Source organism: Erpetoichthys calabaricus, chromosome 4, assembly GCF_900747795.2.
Source record: "Erpetoichthys calabaricus chromosome 4, fErpCal1.3, whole genome shotgun sequence".
NCBI lineage: Eukaryota > Metazoa > Chordata > Cladistia > Polypteriformes > Polypteridae > Erpetoichthys > Erpetoichthys calabaricus.
Window position 1 is genome coordinate 40,243,638 of NC_041397.2, and position 19,102 is coordinate 40,262,739.

Here is a 19,102-nt window from a genome sequence, read left to right on the forward strand (position 1 = left end):
TTTGTGCAAACAATTTCCAGCCAATCTAAACAATAATTGACAGTCATTCAATGTAAATAATTACACAAACATCATATAATCCAAGTTATTACGTCTGGAGGAAAACATAAATAAAGCAGGTAAGATGAAGCTACTCACTTAGGTAAAATGAAGACAAAATAGCAAGAAGCGTTCATCAGCATACATGTAAGTCTGACAAACCAATTGTGTCTGGCTTCATACTGTGAGGACTCATCAGGTGGATATTCATTTTAAACAGGACAACAACCTTTAGGATTTCTGTCTCTATAGCTATAAACTTCATCACATACAGTATACCTCTATGAAAATAAAATAATGAACAATTCATCTTTGACCTAACGTAACATTGATTACTTTTGATTTCTAGTTCAGTTATAGTTAAGAAGGCTCAGCAAAAGCTGTTCTTTTTGAGAAATGTACTGATGTCACACCGATCTGACCTACTCCATTACAACTTAGTATGGCAGGACAGGAATCAGCAGGAGAGAGTGGTGTACACCACTTCTAAAATAGTTGCCTGCCACTTTGTCACTGCAATGTAAAGTCATTAAGATCTTATCCAAAAAGTCACAATCCACATTTATTTCCAAAAACTCTCCCTCAATCTGGTTAGCAATTTCAGTTTGTCAAGGCCCGGCCAATCTCATTCCACTTAAGCACCGTGGACACTTGGGGGCGCTGTTGCCCCATGAAACCCAACAGGCAGATGCTCTGGACACAGGTTTGAAAGCACTAAGAAGGCTTTTTAATCTTTTCCTCAAAATAGTGCCTTCAAAGCAGCACATCTACAATAAACACAATGAATCAATACAATATTTTCTCCTCTCAGCAAGCTCCGTCACACTCCCTCCAAACTCCGGCTCGCTTGCTGGGTTCTCATCAGTCCTTTATATAGTCTTTGACCCGGAAGTTCTTCTGTCCTTCTGTCCACGCGACTTGCTAGCTCTTCTGGGTCAGATGGAGAATTAGCTTTTCTTCAGCCTGGAAATACTTCGGGGCTTCCGTCCTCATGACTTGTGAGTACTTCCAGGCTATACGGGAAACAGAAATCCCAATGTCGTCCTGTAGCGTCTCCTGGTGGCACCCACAGTACCCAGCAGGACTGTGAAGCCGAACTCCATATCCCATGGTGCCCTGAGGGAACCGCTATCAAGTCAAGTCAAGTCAAGTTGGGGAGCATGCACTGGTACTGTGCGTTGCTGCACCCACTACATGACGAAACAACTCGGGATCCCGATTCGCAACCCCCCAGGCAGACACGCAGTCCAGTCCCACCCTCTGGAAATGACCATCTATCTGCCGCAGCCAGGTGTTACATGGGTGACCCCTTGGCCTGGTCCAGCCACTCGGGTCCCTAACAATGAGGATCTTACAAGCTGGATCACTCTCAGGGAAATGTGCTGTAACTGACGCTCCCTCACAATGCAGGTAATGTGCCTCATTCAGGACTCCATGAGCAACCGCTCATTCGACACAAAGTCAAACCAACTGTACCCAAGGATTTCCTGGAGAGACACAGTACCAAAGGAGTCCAGTCTTCATCTGAGGTCACTGGATAGCGTCCATGTCTCGCAACCATATAGCAAGACAGGAAGCACCGGGACTCTAGAGACTTGGACCTTCGTCCTTTTGCATAGATATTGGGAGGGCCACACACCCCTTTCCAGTGACCTCATGACCCCCCCTTGTTCTCCCAATCCGTCTACTGACTTCATAGGAAGAGTCACCAGAGACATGAACATCACTGCTGAGGTAAGTGAACCTCTCGACGAGGTCGACACAATCTCCGCAGACAGACACACTGCTGATGGCCGTGCCCAAGAGGTCATTAAAGGCCTAGATCTTGGTTTTTATCAGGACATGCATACACCGCTATGCTGCAGGGAAATCGCCATCTAGTGTCCTGGATGTGTCGGCCGTCCATCACAGCACTCTTCCACAAGCTTAAAATCTTTACCTTAAGAGTCTTTAACTTTAATTTAATGAATAGGTCTAGTGTGTTTGTATGAAACTGGTTACCTGTGGGATGTTAGGGAGTGATATTTATTGTAGTTGTGTGTTGTACCGATGTTGTATTTGTACAAGCATCACCACAATAAATTCCATGAAACATCATAGCTATAAACTATTTACTGCATGAATACTAGCTATCACAAAAACATCTTAAATTCTAAGCAGATTCAGCTACATTTCTGAATTTAGAATGGATGAAAATGCACTAACGTATCTGCAAGAATTTCCTTGCTTGTAAAGTCAGGCCTCACCTGAGATTTGTGGTACTATTTAAACGGGACCATTGCAGCCAGTCGTCACTGAGAACGTCTAATAGTTGATGCACTTTATATACAATATGTAAGGCCGTATATGAAATAGATTCTGCAGTTAAGAAAGATATGATGTCATAGATTTGATGGATGGCTAGAGCTGTTTGAATATACTGTAATTTTAAAGATGGAGTACGGACAGGTTAAGTAATTTTCATGTTTGTAATTAATTTAGACCACTTTGCAGAGATTTGTTTCCACTTTGACTTTTTCTGATGTCCAGTGTCAAAAACATCAAGTTAAATTCACTGTGATTCAGTGTTGCATAATAACAAATGGGAAATTTTCCAAAAAGGTAAATCATTTTTATATGCACTATAGTGTCTTGAATAGGTTGCCTTGTAGTTCATTAGCCCGTGTTCTCTCCTGCTAAGACAGAACACCTAAATCATTCTGGAGTATCATAGACATCTCTGTGACAGTATCTGTCTTCATTTCTTGCAGGTGTACCTTCTCCACCTGGGTATTTTTGATTAAGCCCTGCAAGGAGAGACTCTGTGCAATTCTTCATCACATTGACTGGAAAAGGAATTATGCCAGTCCTGTCCTCTTCCTTAACAATAGAGGTTTGTATTGAAAAATAGGCAATTAATCAACAGACTTCCAATTCACCGATGTCAACTAAATCTCTCTAGTAGTTTATATTAGATGGCAACTTAATACAGTTAGACTGCCCATGTAATTGTTGACCATAATGTTTAAAAATCCCAATGGATACACAATAGTACATATCGGTGGTTCAATGAATTCCATGTTATTTGCATTTGATACCCCGAACAACAAATATTAAATGTTTAAAAACGTAGAACAAAACATGCAGTAATATGTCAGTTAGTCATTTTCCAACCTGCTGTATCCTAACACAGGGTCATGGGGATCTGCTGGAGCCAGTCCCAGCCAGCACAGGGAGCAAGGCAGGAAGAATTTAGGATCGCCAATGCACCTAACCTGCATGTCTTTGGACTGTGGGAGGAAACCCACGCAGACACGGGGAGAAAATGTAAACTCCACACAGGGAGGACCTGGGAAGCCAACCCAGGTCTCCTTACTGCTAGGCATCAGCAGTGCTACCACTGCGCCACCATGCCACCCGCAGTAATATGTAATACTATAAATACTATAAATACACACAAGCAAGCTTTTAATTCAGTTCAGTTCACTATAATATACCAAACTTTCATTAAAAACACATAGGATGCAACAAAACACAAAAATCTCATATAATATCCATCTATTGATCTGGTGGAAAGCAGTTGAGGAATAGTGGAGTTATTCATAATAATTCCTCTTTTAACACACTAGGGGGCTTCACCCCCTGCTCGCTTCGCTCGCCAACCCCCGTGTTCAGTTTTCCAGATACACTTTTAAGATTTTTTTTCTTTGCATTGTTGCTATTTCATTAGTTTGACTTTTATTTCAGAAATTCTGTAAAAACAATATTTGGAATCTTTCGAGTCCCAATATGCTGAATCTTTTAAATGAGGTCAGTGAGACATGTGTCTAATGACTTTGTTAGGTTAGAGATAATGAAAACTGGAATTCAAAAGACCCCAAAAAAACGTAGGTGCGAAACACATGCAGAGCAAGATACAGAATAGGAAAGCAGAAAAAAACGAAAGTGTCAAAAAAAAAAAGTAAACATCGCATTAGCGCAAAAAAAGAGAAATTATTACTCGGAGAAATAATTAAAAGGCGAATAGAGATCGAATATATGGACACAGGAGATACGTCAGAAGTATGTTAATATTGTAAGGCTTTGAAATTTAAGTCAGAGAATCTAAAAACGTGTTTTACCTCACATGCATTTATTGGTTACTTTGCAAAAAAAATTATTAACTGCTGATGATGAAGATCACTTTGTCTGTGCTGAAATTCCAAACAGAGAAACCTAACCTGAATTATCTCTAACCTGCTCTGCATGTGTTTGGCCCTTTTGATTTGTAACCTCTTTATGACGTTTTACTTTGTTTTCTACTCTTTGTCTTTTATTTCTGACCTCGCTTTGTCCTGGTTTTTTTTCAATGACACCTGGTCTGTGGTGATTATTTTCCCTTTTTTGAGTAATAATTTCCATTTGTTTGCACTACTGCGATCTTTACTTTCTTTTTTTATACCTTCTAATTTTCTTACTTTCATATTCTTTAACTTTCTCCACATTTGAATCGCGCATATGGTTTTTTTTTTGAGCCTTTCGAAATGCATTTCTTTCATAATCTGCTCTGCATGTGTGTAGCGCCAACGTTTGTGAATGTCTTTATGAAGTTATACTTTGTCTTTTACTCTGTCTTTTAATTCTGAGCCTGATTGGACGTGCTTTGTTTCAATTCCACTTGTTACGGGCTGATAATTACTTGCCTTATTTTCTGAATTTGCACCTAGATTATTTTTTCTTTTTTCTTTCCAACGCTTTTGAGTCTCTTTTCTCCACGCTGCTTTCTTCTTCACTTATTTGTTGTCGTTTCATTTATAGCATATTGTCCTTATACGCTTTATATGCGCTAAGACCCTGGATCTGTGTGTGCTCAAATCCTTCACAAGACTGAAAGTTTTGCTGCCCCGTTGTCTTATTTGATAGATTGTAAGTAGGGCGTGTCTTGTAAGAATCTCATGTTCTACGTCATCACGAGACGGTCCTGAGTCAATCTCTTGGCACAATGTCTCATGTTTATGGCCCCCACGAGACGCACCGTGGCAAGTCTCTTTGGTCTCGTGTGTCTTTTAAATGTCTTCCGAGAAGATCACGTATTGTAGCCTTGTTTTTGATTTCAAGGCAAGGATTTTTTTTTTTATAATAGAGAGATATATATGGTCATCTGCTCTCTCCTTTCGGATTTCCACTTGAAAATGTGGTTTCAGGGTTCAAACATTTAAGTCTTTGAAGGTGTTAAAAGGGTTTAGTCTCAGTGCTGCTAACGGTAACTTAAGAGCTCAGTACTGGGCAAAAACTATTTATAAATAGAAAGGTGGCTCCTTCAACCACAAAGGATTCTGGAATACTTGTCATGAGCATGACATTTTTGTTTATACCACTTAATGGCCATATCATGGTACTAATTATTTCATTTGGATTGCAATACATCATAACTCAGGCCCCGTCCATTAGAATCACCCGTACAATGATATAGTGACCAGCTGGAGGTTTACAAATTTCACCTTTGATTTTGAACTATGATTTGAGATGAATGTTTTAGCTCTGGTTATTCGATTTTTGTCACCCACCTAGAGAGAGTGTTGGGAATTGAGAACAAATAGGAGGAACTCTGGCAGTGGTGGGCAAATAGAGGAAAACAAAAGAGTGCTCCTGAATTGCTCAGTAGTACTATAAAGAGGGCTTACACATCTGAATGTCAATTTGTTAACAGGTCTTCTGCACATCCAAGTCCATGGTCAGTCTGGAGAATCCACTGCTGTTCTAAGTGAATTTCATCTTCCCCTTCTGCAATGGTGCCACCTGAACATGGAGGTCCAAGGCAGGCAGGTATGTTTCAAGTACTCCACTGAGCTGCTCTTGGGTTTTCAATATTTCTTGAACTACCATGAAGAGAAAAGCATCTGTGAGACTCCTGCCATTTCTTTGGTAGAGGTTATGTTAGGCACAAAGACAACTCTGAAGGTTATTAGCTAACATTGGAGATTCTCCCGCCAAAGCTCCAGATTGTCATTCATGATTTGAAAAGGACAAAAAGTGGTTAGGCCCAACCCCCCATCCCCCCCCCCCCAAACAAAGCAAAGAACCATCTGGTTTAAGGAATTCTTATATCATTACAAAAGTATCTGCTGGGCTTGAAATTACATATGGATTAAGAATTAAGCAAAAATGTATTCTTCTATTGAATTGAGGATTAAAGCTAGGCCTAGCAGATAATGAAGCTAATCTGCTAGATGGCACTAGAAATGAACTAGAATAGGTAAAGTAAATTTCAGTTCAAATGAATTTGATGAGGGTACTTGCTTTGTGGAAATAAAAGTGGCTCTTTCAACCACCCATTACACTTTGTGGCACATCTCAAGCTGTAGATGTGGGAGTATGCCAGGTTTTCCTAATAGATTTCACCGGTGTACACACATTGGGCTATAGGGGAATTTCTTATACAGTTTAAAATGGCTTTACCTCTTGATGCAAGTTTGTGAAAATTAAAAAGAAAAGAGGTGATTGCCAGGATGGCGGCTCTTAAGGATCATTTTCCTTGCCCTGGTTGGACATCTCTTGGTGTAGATGTCCTGAAAGTTTGTGAGTGTACACTCTGTGATGCTTTCAGCTGACCGCACCACTCCCTGCAGAGCCTTGCAGTCCTCTGCCCCGTGCTGTTCTTCAACCAGGCAGTGAGGCTTCCTATTAGAATATTTTTGATGGTGGCTGAATAGAAGTTCTTCAGTATCTGGGAAGGCAGCGTGAAATCCCTGAGACGTCTGATGTGGTACAGATTTTACCGTACCTTCTTCATCAAGGTGTTGATTTGCTGGACCAGATGTGGTTTTCGAGGTGTCTGAAACTGCCCACCCTGTGCCTGAGTGCTGTTAATACTGAGGAGGTTGTAGTGGCTCTGCTGTTTCCTCCCAAAGTCCACAATCAGCTCCTTTGCCTTGCTGACATTCACTAGAAGACTGTTGGCCTGAAACCAATGTGAAAGAATGATCTAAATAATTTGTACAGTATGTACAACAAAGTATTACATACTTTTGAATGACTTCAGAGAAAAAGCTTTTTAACTGAGTGCAAAGCAAGTTCTGTACCACTTCTTCATCATAATTCCTCCAGGTTGTGATGCAATTTCCTGTAACATTACTCTTCTGTTGGTGAGAACTTAGGGCCATGTCACATTTTAGAACTTTTCCAGTGACTTTCAGTTGCAGACTTCATTTACATAATCCTAGTGATTTGGAGGTCGTAGTGGAGGGTTTGATTTTGCCTTAAGTCATAGGTGCAAACTCTATGTGTGCAAGAGTTGTGAAAAATGAGTGCTCAGCCAGAAGTCCAAAGCTGGAAATGCAGCTATGAGGGAAAGGAATGTGAGTATCTTGGACCTGGCAAACAGAAGTGAGGCTCATCAATCTGATGACTCGGGTTTTTTCTCTTATACCATGACAGATTGGAAAATAGAAAAAGCAAATGGCTGAAATTGTGACTGAACTCTCCCTGACTGTAAAACTGCATTTGCATATCATTAGCGTCATCAGGCAGCACTTTATTGGCTATAAGAAAAAGGGACAAGCTTCAAATTCTTTGGAAATGTGAAATTGTGCTACAAAGTTATAATTTGTCATGGCCTGTGATATTATTGTATTACGTAAAATATTCAGGGGATGAAAGCAGCAACTGCAAACATCGAGTTTGACATCCCCTCCGAGTGAATGTCATATGATATGCCACCGGTTTTAAGGTTTAAAGGCCTAAACTTCTCCCTGAATCGCATCAGTTGTAGATATTGATGGCTGTCCCAAATGCTCTGAATCTGTCACACTTGTTCAACCATTTCTGTACATCTCTGCCCCCTTCTATATATTATCCCCATATATTAGCATCGATTAAGTAAATGGGTGTGAATTTCAGGTGCTTTTACATCTTCTGTCCACAAAAATCTTTGTTGCTTCTTGGTGCAACATAATACACACAATGCCGAGGTCATGACTCCATAGCAATGCTTGTATTGGCTGTGAGTTCTTGGAAAATTACTGTAAATAATAAACACAATTCATATAACATTAACAGGTTGGTGGAAGCTTTCATATATTATTTAGATAGATAGAATGATATGTCAAGCAAAATGAAACTAATGGCTAACAAAGTACAACACCGTACTACTTAGATAGATAGATTTTAGGTTTTAGTGTCTCATTCTGCGTCTGTGCCAGGTGGGTTTAACAGGTGTTTTCAGAGTGAAAGCTGATGACTCTTCCCAGTGATGATTTGGATTACTGTTACATTTTTCATTTTTTCTCCTTCAGGTGAACCTTACTATGAAATGTAACTTGGAGCACACAGTGACATATAGAATGGTTCATGTGTAAGTACTGAAGTGAAGCACCTCATGTGTATTATTTTCTAAGAGCATCTTCAATATATGCACACATAAGACAACATTTTTAGGTTCATCTGCCCTTCCCATGTACCAGAAAGTTTAGTAACTGACGGCATCATACTGTGGACGCTAGGGGTCACTGTTGCCCCACTAAGCCCAACAGACAGACGCTCTGGACACCAACTAAAAGTCCCAAGAAGTATTTTAATATTATTTTCTCTCTATTATAAAAAAAAATCTTGGAAGGCTTAGAAGAAGACAATACAGTTAGGTCCATAAAAATTTGGACAGAGACAACTTTTTTCTAATTTTGGTTCTGTACATTACCACAATGAATTTTAAATGAAACAACTCAGACGCAGTTGAAGTGCAGACTTTCAGCTTTAATTCAGTGGGGTGAACAAAACGATTGCATAAAAATGTGAGGCAACTAAAGCATTTTTTTAACACAATCCCTTCATTTCAGGGGCTCAAAAGTAATTGGACAATTGACTCAAAGGCTATTTCATGGGAAGGTGTGGGCAAGTCCGTCGTTATGTCATTATCAATTAAGCAGATAAAAGGCCTGGAGTTGATTTGAGGTGTGATGCTTGCATGTGGAAGATTTTGCTGTGAACAGACAACATGCGGTCAAAGGAGCTCTCCATGCAGGTGAAAGAAGCCATCCTTAAGCTGAAACAGAAAAAACCCATCCGAGAAATTGCTACAATATTACGAGTGGCAAAATCTACAGTTTGGTACATCCTGAGAAAGAAAGCAAGCACTGGTGAACTCAGCAACGCAAAAAGACCTGGGCGTCCACGGAAGACAACAGTGGTGGAAGATCGCAGAATCATTTCCATGGTGAAGAGAAACCCCTTCACAACAGCCACCCAAGTGAACAACACTCTCCAGGGGGTAGGCGTATCGATATCCAAGTCTACCATAAAGAGAAGACTGCATGATAGTAAATACAGAGGGTGAACTGCAAGGTGCAAGCCACTCATAAGCCTCAAGAATAGAAAGGCTAGATTGGACTTTGCTGAAGAACATCTAAAAAAGCCAGCACAGTTCTGGAAAAACACTCTTTGGACAGATGAAACCAAGATCAACCTCTACCAGAATGATGGCAAGAAAAAAGTATGGAGAAGGCGTGGAACAGCTCATTATCCAAAGCATACCACATCATCTGTAAAACACAGTGGAGGCAGTGTGATGGCTTGGGCGTGCATGGCTGTCAGTGGCACTGGGACACTAGTGTTTATTGATGATGTGACACAGGACAGAAGCAGCCTCTATCTGCCATGACAACTAATGGCCTGAGAATGGATCTCTGGTGCAGCTCCACCTTTATCTTGAAACTTTCACCCTCCCCGTCTACTGTTCTGAGCAGCATGCATCCTCTTACAATGACATCACCGCAAATATTTGTCCACACATAACTTTTTCAAAGCTAACATCACTAAATCTCACGTCTCTCTGTCATGTGCCATTTCCACACCTACAAATGAACAAGGCAGCTTGTATCCCTTTGGCTAATGCTCTAAGTTAAGGCCACACTTCGACTTTGAAGAAGGCATGGGCTGTGTAGGCTAGCAATGGTTTAATATCGGTGTTCATATTTTTAAATTTTGAACACTCGCTGAAGCCTGCAGTTCTTATTTAGAGCCACTTTACAGCTTCAGAAATGGTCAGAATTGCTAGTTGTTGACAGATGTCAGATTGCTTGTAAACAAGGAGTCAGAAGGGTTTATTTTTCTCAGCTTTCATCTTCCCACACCTACCTGTTTCAGCAGTGCTGTCTGTTCAACAGGTTCCAGCACATGATCTTCATGGATGACACACATGGATACTTTGTACTTGGAGGAGGGAAGTTTGTCCAAGGGATCGAAGGTTTTTATGGCCCCACTTTGTACTTCAGGAACAGAATTTCTCACGTCGCACAGGTGAGATTTTTACATCTACAGAGTGGCATTGTGTAAGGTTAACCATCTTTAAAGAGGGCCTTAATGGTGGTTCTGCGATCTCACAGTTATGAATTTATGGGTCAAATACCAAGACAGCAATTGTCTGCGTACAGTCTACTTGAGTTCAACATGTCTCTGAGGAATTTTTCCCTACAAATATGTTTTTGTGTCAAAAATCCTAAAATCAATTAAAAAAATAATCATTAAAGGTATCCATAACAAAATATTTAAGTACTATACGTAACTATACTATAATATTATTTACGGATGTGATAAAATAAATAAAGTTCTATAGGTTTACAGCCCTACCCTGGCATAAAATGTGATAAATCTAAACTCAAATGACAAAAACAAAAAAAAAAGATTTTACTTTGACATTTTTTTAACCAAACATAAGCCTACCTAACAAGGCACAGATTCTAACAATTTGGACAGACTTAGCTACTTGTTTCCAGTAATAAATTATTACATTTCACTTACTAATAATGTGTATTTGCGTCAAAACAATCAGCAAAAAGCAATCTCAAGAATCACATGACCTGGGTGTGTTGGTGCCGTCTTTATTCTGTCCCAAATGACAATTCCCAGATGGCTTCTACACTCTTGATGCAAATTGTATGAAAAGAAAAAGATTTCTCGCTCAACACAGAGCTCTTTTTCAAGGGTCTGGTAGTGAAGACAGGGCTCTGTTTAAGTGTCTGTTTCAGTTTTTACAAAGCAGAGAAAGTGAGAAAGGCTTCTTGCAAGTGTCCATTATTACAACCCAGCTGAGCTCTTTAGAAATGTTTCAGAAAAGCAGCCATTGTACTAAAAGAGCCCATTTCCAAGCAGCAGCTGAGAGAGAGAACAGAAAAATATGTCATAAAAGGCAGCACCCCTTCCCTTCTTGATACGCAGGAAACACCTGGCTAAGTTGTTTCCATCTTTGTTAGCAGAGCATGCCAATATGTGTACAGCTTCTTAAACACACAGAAAATGCTTCAGACATCACTGTCATTCAAGTTCAAGGTTATTTTCCCATGGAAATCAAAAGCTGCACTTCTAACTGAACAAAAAAGTCCGGCTTTGCCTCTCACGTGACCGAGAGCACAGTGCATTACAGTTCAGCTTGGCCTAAGATTTTCAGCCTTAAGGCCTTTTCCCTGAGCAGGTTAGATTATATAAAATAGAAACAGTTGAACTGAAGTCCACTTCATAATTTCAAATGGCTGTATGCTGTATTAAGGCCAAAGAGCATCAGTCTGAAGGTCACCAGTTCTTTACAGTGTCTACTCAGGCACACACCTCCACATGCACACTCACCAACATTTTCACACTCACTCAAATTCAGTCAACATAACATGAAACAGAATATGACAGAATATGCAGACTTCATACACAGAATAGCTTGGCCAAGATTTGAACCCAGGGCGATAGATAGATAGATAGATAGATAGATAGATAGATAGATAGATAGATAGATAGATAGATAGATAGATAGATAGATAGATAGATAGATACTTCATTAATCCCCAAGGGGAAATTCACATACTCCAGAAGCAGCATACTGATAAAAACAATATTAATTACAGAATGATTAAAACACAGTGCAAGTTAAAAAGTGCAAGGTGGAGAGTGCGAGGCAGGTATAACAGACAATAACTTTGAATAATGTTAACGTTTACCCCACCCCCCGGGTGGAATTGAAGAGTCGCATAGTTTGGGGGAGGAACGATCTCCTCAGTCTGTCAGTGGAGCAGGACAGTGACAGCAGTCTGTCGCTGAAGCTGCTCCTCTGTCTGGAGATGATCCTGTTCAGTGGATGCAGTGGATTCTCCATGATTGACAGGAGTCTGCTCAGCGCCCGTCGCTCTGCCACAGATGTCAAACTGTCCAGCTCCGTGCCTACAATAGAGCCTGCCTTCCTCACCAGTTTGTCCAGGCGTGAGGCATCCCTCTTCTTTATGCTGCCTCCTGTGGAGACTGGCTCGGATACAGACAGGCAGACACGCTCATGTCACCCAACACACGTTTATTTATTCCACTATTTACAAAGTCTAAGTGCCCACAAACCCCAAAGTCCTGGCCACACAACAATGCCTTCTCTCCCTTCAGGCCACCTCCTTGCCTTCCTCCCGACATCATCTATCTTCCACCCGACTCTTGTCTCCGTCTGAAGGGAGGCGGCCCCTTTTATGCACACCCGGATGTGCTCCCCGCCAATCTTCCACTGGCACTCCCCAGTGTGGCGGAAGTGCTGGCTGTGTACCCGGTAGCACTCCGGGTGTCCCCTCTTTTCTTCCCCCCAGCACTTAAGGGTGTGGCGGAAGTGCTGGGGTCCAGGGTCCCCAAAGCATCGGGGCACCCCCTGGCGGTGGTCACAGGCCCCTACAGGGTAGAGCTTCCAAGCCCTGTACCCATGGCCCCCCATATAACCAGGACGGACGCCCCCTCGCGGTCTGGAGGAGGAATGAGCCCTCCTCCTGTCTTCCTGGGCGTCCCGTCCGGGTGCCACACTCCCCAGCACACCACTGTGTAGAAGAGGGCACTCACTACAACCGTCTGATAGAACATCTGCAGCGTCTTATTGCAGATGTTTAAGGACACCAGCCTTCTAAGGAAGTATAGTCAGCTCTGTCCTCTCTTGCACAGAGCATCAGTATTGGCAGTCCAGTCTAATTTATCATCCAGCTGCACTCCCAGGTATTTATAGGTCTGCACCATCTGCACAGAGTCACCTCTGATGATCACGGGGTCCATGAGGGGCCTGGGCCTCCTAAAATCCACCACCAGCTCTTTGGTTTTGCTGGTGTTCAGGTGTAGGTGGTTTGAGTGCACCATTTAACAAAGTCATTGATTAGGTCCCTATACTCCTCCTCCTGCCCACTCCTGATGCAGCCCACAATAGCAGTGTCATCAGCGAACTTTTGTACGTGGCAGGACTCCGAGTTGTATTGGAAGTCCGATGTCCCCTGCGGAGCTCCTGTGTTGCTGACCACAATGTCAGATCTGCAGTTCCTGAGACGCACATACTGAGGTCTGTTTGTAAGATAGTCCATGATCCATGCCACCAGGTATGAATCTACTCCCATCTCTGTCAGCTTGTCCCTAAAGAGCATAGGTTGGATGGTGTTGAAGGCACTAGAGAAGTCTAGAAACATAATTCTTACAGCACCACTGCCTCTGTCCAAGTGGGAGAGTGATCGGTGTAGCATATACAGTAGATGATGGCATCCTCCGCTCCCACCTTCTCCTGGTATGCGAACTGCAGAGGGTCGAGGGCGTGGCAGACCTGTGGCCTCAGGTGGTGAAGCAGCAGCTGCACCATGGTCTTCATCACATGTGACGTCAGAGCGACAGGCCAGAAGTCATTCAGCTCACCAGGACGTGCTGTAGGGCAGCACTGCTAACTACTTTGCCACAGTTCTGTTTTATTATGCAACACTATGTGTAGGAAAAATTGGTATGACAATATGCTAAGACAGACCAAGGAAAAAGTCATATGAAATTATTCTTATCCACATCTGCTTGTCAGAACACATCGCTACTCTGGCGACTGAGTGAATGAAAGCCAAGCCACAAATTGCATCAAGTGGACATTGTGCAGGATTTACCAGCATATCCAAAGCAATGGGTGACTATGCAAATTTCATTTTTGAGCAGTAAGCACCAGTTACAGTATGTAGACCTTACTTCTTGGTTTTGTATGAAGAAATTCTAAATGCAGCAAACATTTCATAGTAACATGGTGGTGCACAGGTTTGAATCCTGTGCCTGGTTATTTTCAATTTGGAGTTTGCACATCTCCCATCTCCATAGGTTTTCCACCAGGTACTCTGGTTTTCATCCCCATCCCCAAAGATATTTAGTTTTGGTTAATTGTTGACTTCTAAATTGACCCAAGTGCGGGTGTGTCCATGAGTAGACCCTGCAATGGACTGGCACCTTGCCCAATGCTGGTTCCTGCCCTTTGCTACTTGGATAGACTTTGTCGCCATATGACCATGAATTTTATTAAGTGAATCTGAGAATGTCATTTTATGTTGTCCTATGTGACATTTTGTGAAATTTTGTTCTTTTCTCTCCAGAATTCCACTTTGCCCCAAATCATCCAGGATCTGAATTTTACTGCCTGGTTTTCCTCCTGCCATGGATTCAGAAACCAGCTATCTACAATGATGGAAAGAATGGCAAAGAAGATGAAGAATAAAGGTCAAGCTGGTACGAGGTGGTACACCTGGCCTAACCATTCACTTGAGTTACCAATGGCCATCTATTCAGATTCACACAAAAGCCCTTGATTAGATGGTGGTTGTTGAAAGTGAAATTGAAGTCTAATAAAAATATCAAGTTTTGCTTTTTGATTTCAGATAGCTGCTCTGATGTGTACAGTACCTGGCTTTCTAGAAGGGTCCCATCCTCACTGCAGCCTTTGTGTCAGCCGTGGGAGGCACCTGTTCATTCCCGAAGAGGCACTGCTGCTAGAATATTCCAGAAGCTGATTGCCAGAAATGGTAATATAGTTTTATTTTTTTCTCAGTCCTTCTGTTCTTTTGAGGGGTGAACCTAAATGAATATCAGCATCCCCTGTACATTGAAGTCATGGATTCTGAAACTACCTATTTATGTTCAGGCAGGAGATATCTGCGTTTGATAAGTGATCAAGGAGTCATACGGTGTAGTATCAGGCAAAGATTCAAAGATGAACTGCTCCAATGTGTGGTTTTATGCGTCGATTAAGACAAAAATGAATGTTTTTCATCTATCTTTTCATTTTTCGCTTTTTATTATTTTACCTTGTTTGTCTCTCTGACTGTAACATTTGTGTTGCCGTGGTAGGGTCCTAGGGTGACCTTATTCCCCTTTATACTCTTTATTATGTAGACCTGACTAAAGTGCCCCCAAATCCCATATTATAGCCATCATACAGTATGTTACACTACCTTTAATATCTATGATCTCAGGCAGTAAGACACTGAGTACCAGATCAGGCAGGAGAAAAACGCTTCCCAGGCTTTAACCTGCTTGCGCCTGCCACTCTGTAGGAAGATGGCTGACTTCGATATGTATTTAGACATTCCTGGGTGTACTATCCTAAACTGGTATTACTTCCCAAATTCATTATAGGTTGACCTACTCTTGCACCCTAAAACAACACACACACACACACTCTCACATGTACACATACACAAACCCTGTCTACTTCATCACTGTTTATTAACGATGTGTGCACAGCCTGTAACTTGTCAGTATTCCACCTAAGGACTCGTTTATACTTCACGCTCAGAACGCATACACGCACACATCATGGCGGCCACGCGTTCCCAGCGTTCATTTGACGTGTCCTCTGAGCAGGTCCTCAGAAATTAACATGACGTGCGCGCAAGTTGCAGTACCAGCAAACAGTCAGGGGGGCGCAGTGTGCTAAAAGTCAGACCGTGACGTCAGAGTCTTTGTTTACTGTCTACATGTGACAGAAAGCCGCTTTGCGGATCCTACGAGATCGGTGTGCGCGCTTCGATGAATGGTTCGATGTGGTGAAGCAAAATGCAGACATACAAATACATTTGTGGTGATTTAATATTCAAGCGTCGCATATTCCCGATCGTAATGATACGATATATTTTAAAAGTCTCACATATCATCTTTTGTGCCGTCTTTTTTTTGTGGGGCTTCCTCCTGACCTGACATCAGCGCTCGCCACACAGAACACATTAAATGTATGATATTCCAACTCTCTGCACATTTAGAATCCTTAGATTTATACTTGATATCACTTTCATGATGAAATGCATTAAAGTATATATCTTACGTTTTACGGGCGGCGCAGTGGTAGCGCTGCTACATCACAGTTAGGAGACCTGGGTTCGCTTCCTGGGTCCTCCCAGCGTGGAGTTTGCATGTTCTCCCCGTGTCTGCGCGGGTTTCCTCCCACAGTCCAAAGACATGCAGGTTTAGGTGGATTGGTGATTCTAAATTGGCCCTAGTGTGTGCTTGGTGTGTGGATGTGTTTGTGTGTGTCCTGCGGTGGGTTGGCACCCTGCCCGGGATTGGTTCCTGCCTTGTGTTGGCTGGGATTGGCTCCAGCAGACCCCCGTGACCCTGTGTTCGGATTCAGCGGGTTGGAAAATGGATGGATGGATAGGGGTGACATGGTGGCGGAGCGGTAGCACGTGGCTGCTGTTCCCAGCCTGGAGTTTGCACATTTTCCTGCTGGGTTTCCACACTGTGCTCCGGTTTCCTTCCAAAGACATGCAGATTTGGTGACACGAAAATGACGCCAGTGTATGTGTGTGCTTGTATTCACCTTGCGATGATTCTTGCCCAATGCTTGCTGGAATGGACACATCCCTGGATTGATGGATTTCATCATTAAACATCTTTTTCAGAGATATTGTGGTAAGGTGTCATTGGAATTTAATGGGTGTTGTAGGTAATTCACAACACAGAGAAGCTGAACCTGTTCTCACCGTGATAATATCTCGCACTGCCACCTGCTGGATTCTTCCAGATTTACATAAAATATGCGAGCAAGTATAAACAGTAAAACCCGTCTAACACACAAATGGAGACTGGGCTGGGACTTGAAACTACTGCAACATTTACAATCATATTAAGAGAATAAGGCAGATATTTTTTACAATCATGTCATGATTAATTTGGCCAGGAAGCTTGCTTTGTTAAATGAAGCATTATATGTAAAATTAAAAAAAACGTCTGCCTTCTCCAGCATGTGGCAGAAAATTAGTCACCAGGAGAAATGTTAGATGAAAGTCTTACGGAGCACATTCATTTGAAGCTGAGAAGGTTCTTGATTACTGAGCGTGCATACATATCTGAAAAGCGTGTATCCATGTTGTTTTCTCGGTAATTGATTTTATTTTTGTAAGATTGCCCCATTTTTACAGAAGCACTGATGCTTACTTCACTTCACTTCTTTCCCTTAAACTGTACATACTGTACATACACCTTTCACCCCAGAGAGTTGTATGTGTTGCAGATACAGAAGTAGGTTGATTGTGATTGGAACACTCTAGGTTTTTTTTTCATCCATCCATCCATCCATTATCCAACCTGCTATATCCTAACTACAATGTCATGGGGGTCTGCTGGAGCCAATCCCAGCCAGCACAGGGTGCAAGGCAGCAAACAAACCCTGGGCAGGGTGCCAGCCCACCGCAGGGCACACACACCCACACACCAAGCACACACTAGGGACAATTTAGAATCGCCAATGCACCTAACCTGCATGTCTTTGGACTGTGGAAGGAAACCGGAGCACCCGGAGGAAACCCACACGGACACGGGAAGAACATGCAAACTCCATGCAGGGAGGGCCCTGGAAGCAAACCTGGTCCACCTAACTGCGAAGCAGCAGCGCTACCCACTGCGCCACCGTGCCGCCCAGATTTTTTTCTTCCTTCTGGCAAAATGTTAATTTTAAAGATTTGAATGATTTAGACAAAGAAGCTCAAATTGTAATAATAAGTTGAATAAATGTTAGTTTTTGTTTCTGAATCTTATATGTATGGGCTAGAATATTTCACTGAGGTGCTTCAACAGATTAAAATCAAAAAAACAAAAGAGAGACACAACATTAGAGAGACAGAGGGGCTCAGGAGATGGGTTGTGCACATATGAGAAATCAAAATGTGGACTGACTGCTGGATATATGGCAGCAAGCTCACTTTGACACAAGAGGCAGCCTTTTATGTTACTGAGGAGGAGGATTTACCCATCATTATCATTCATGGAGTTCTTGATGTGTTTTTTTTCTTCTTTGCAAAATTAAACTGGATGAAGGGATGAAAGCTGTCAGGACCAAATAGTTTTTTGATTGATCTTGTTAGCAGTAGCACTACAAGCCAAAGCTTTAAAGATTACTGAAAGGAAGTCAATGAAAACTACAGGGACTCCTTCTAATCATTTTATTTTTCACATCCTGGGTATGCACATTTTTTAATTATCATAGCCCAAAGGCAATGCTGTGCAAAACAGTTAAAGAGTGTTTTACTTTGTGATATTTTACTGCAGTCCATCCAGTCTGCATTGCAGCTTCCTTTACCGTGGCTGTTATTTACATGATGCAGCATACAGAAAAGTGAATGTGTGTGTCTGATTTTTTCAAAAGGGATAGTGGACAGAATTTGTTATAAAAACTAAATAAACAGACAAAACTTTATTTGTCCCTAGTGTGTGCAAATGGTGCCCTATCCAGGGATTGTTCCTGCCTTGTGTACTTGCTATGATAGGCTTCAACTTTCCTGTGACCCTGCTCAGGATAAAGTGGGCTTAGGAGATACATGGATGGACTTCCAACATTGACTGTCATTGTAAGCTCCTGTGGAATTTATTTTTCTTCATACTAGGGGACTGTGCCCCTTGCTCGCTTTGTGAGCCCACCCCGGGGCGCATCTCTGCCATTCGTGTTGTGAAGGGAGTGGCTGAACGCACACTTTGGAGATGCGGGTGGATCACCTGCTTGCTTACTGCTCCTCCTGCCGTGCCGTGTGTTCTGCTTCTCGTGCTGCGTGTCGATCATTTCAAAGCCTGTACAGCAGCTGTCCTTGCTTCACTCGCTTACCCCTCCCCCAAACACACCACCCACCAACCCCCAAACCGGGGGCACGCTAAGCGCTTGCCAGTCTGTGTCTCTGCCGCTCACATTGTGAAGGGGGGGGGCGGCTGAATGCACGCTAAGGAGATGCAGACGGATCAGCTGCCTGTTCTACTTGTCACGCTGCACGTCGATCGTTTAAAAGCCTGTACAGCAGTTGTCCTTTTGTCTCACTGCTTTGTCTTGCAGGACATT

The 19,102-nt window shown here is 42.3% G+C and overlaps 1 protein-coding gene across 1 annotated transcript in view; it reads left to right on the top strand.

Moving 5' to 3' along the window:
- The window catches only part of LOC114651032 (protein sel-1 homolog 3), a 79,001-nt gene that overhangs the window by 17,500 nt on the left and 42,399 nt on the right, over nucleotides 1–19,102 (top strand). The window contains exons 4-9 of the mRNA XM_051926537.1: nucleotides 2,790–2,911; nucleotides 5,708–5,823; nucleotides 8,292–8,350; nucleotides 10,158–10,290; nucleotides 14,379–14,511; nucleotides 14,661–14,804. Of these exons, the coding sequence (XP_051782497.1) occupies nucleotides 2,790–2,911; nucleotides 5,708–5,823; nucleotides 8,292–8,350; nucleotides 10,158–10,290; nucleotides 14,379–14,511; nucleotides 14,661–14,804 (707 nt within the window). The remainder of the gene's footprint in view (nucleotides 1–2,789; nucleotides 2,912–5,707; nucleotides 5,824–8,291; nucleotides 8,351–10,157; nucleotides 10,291–14,378; nucleotides 14,512–14,660; nucleotides 14,805–19,102) is intronic.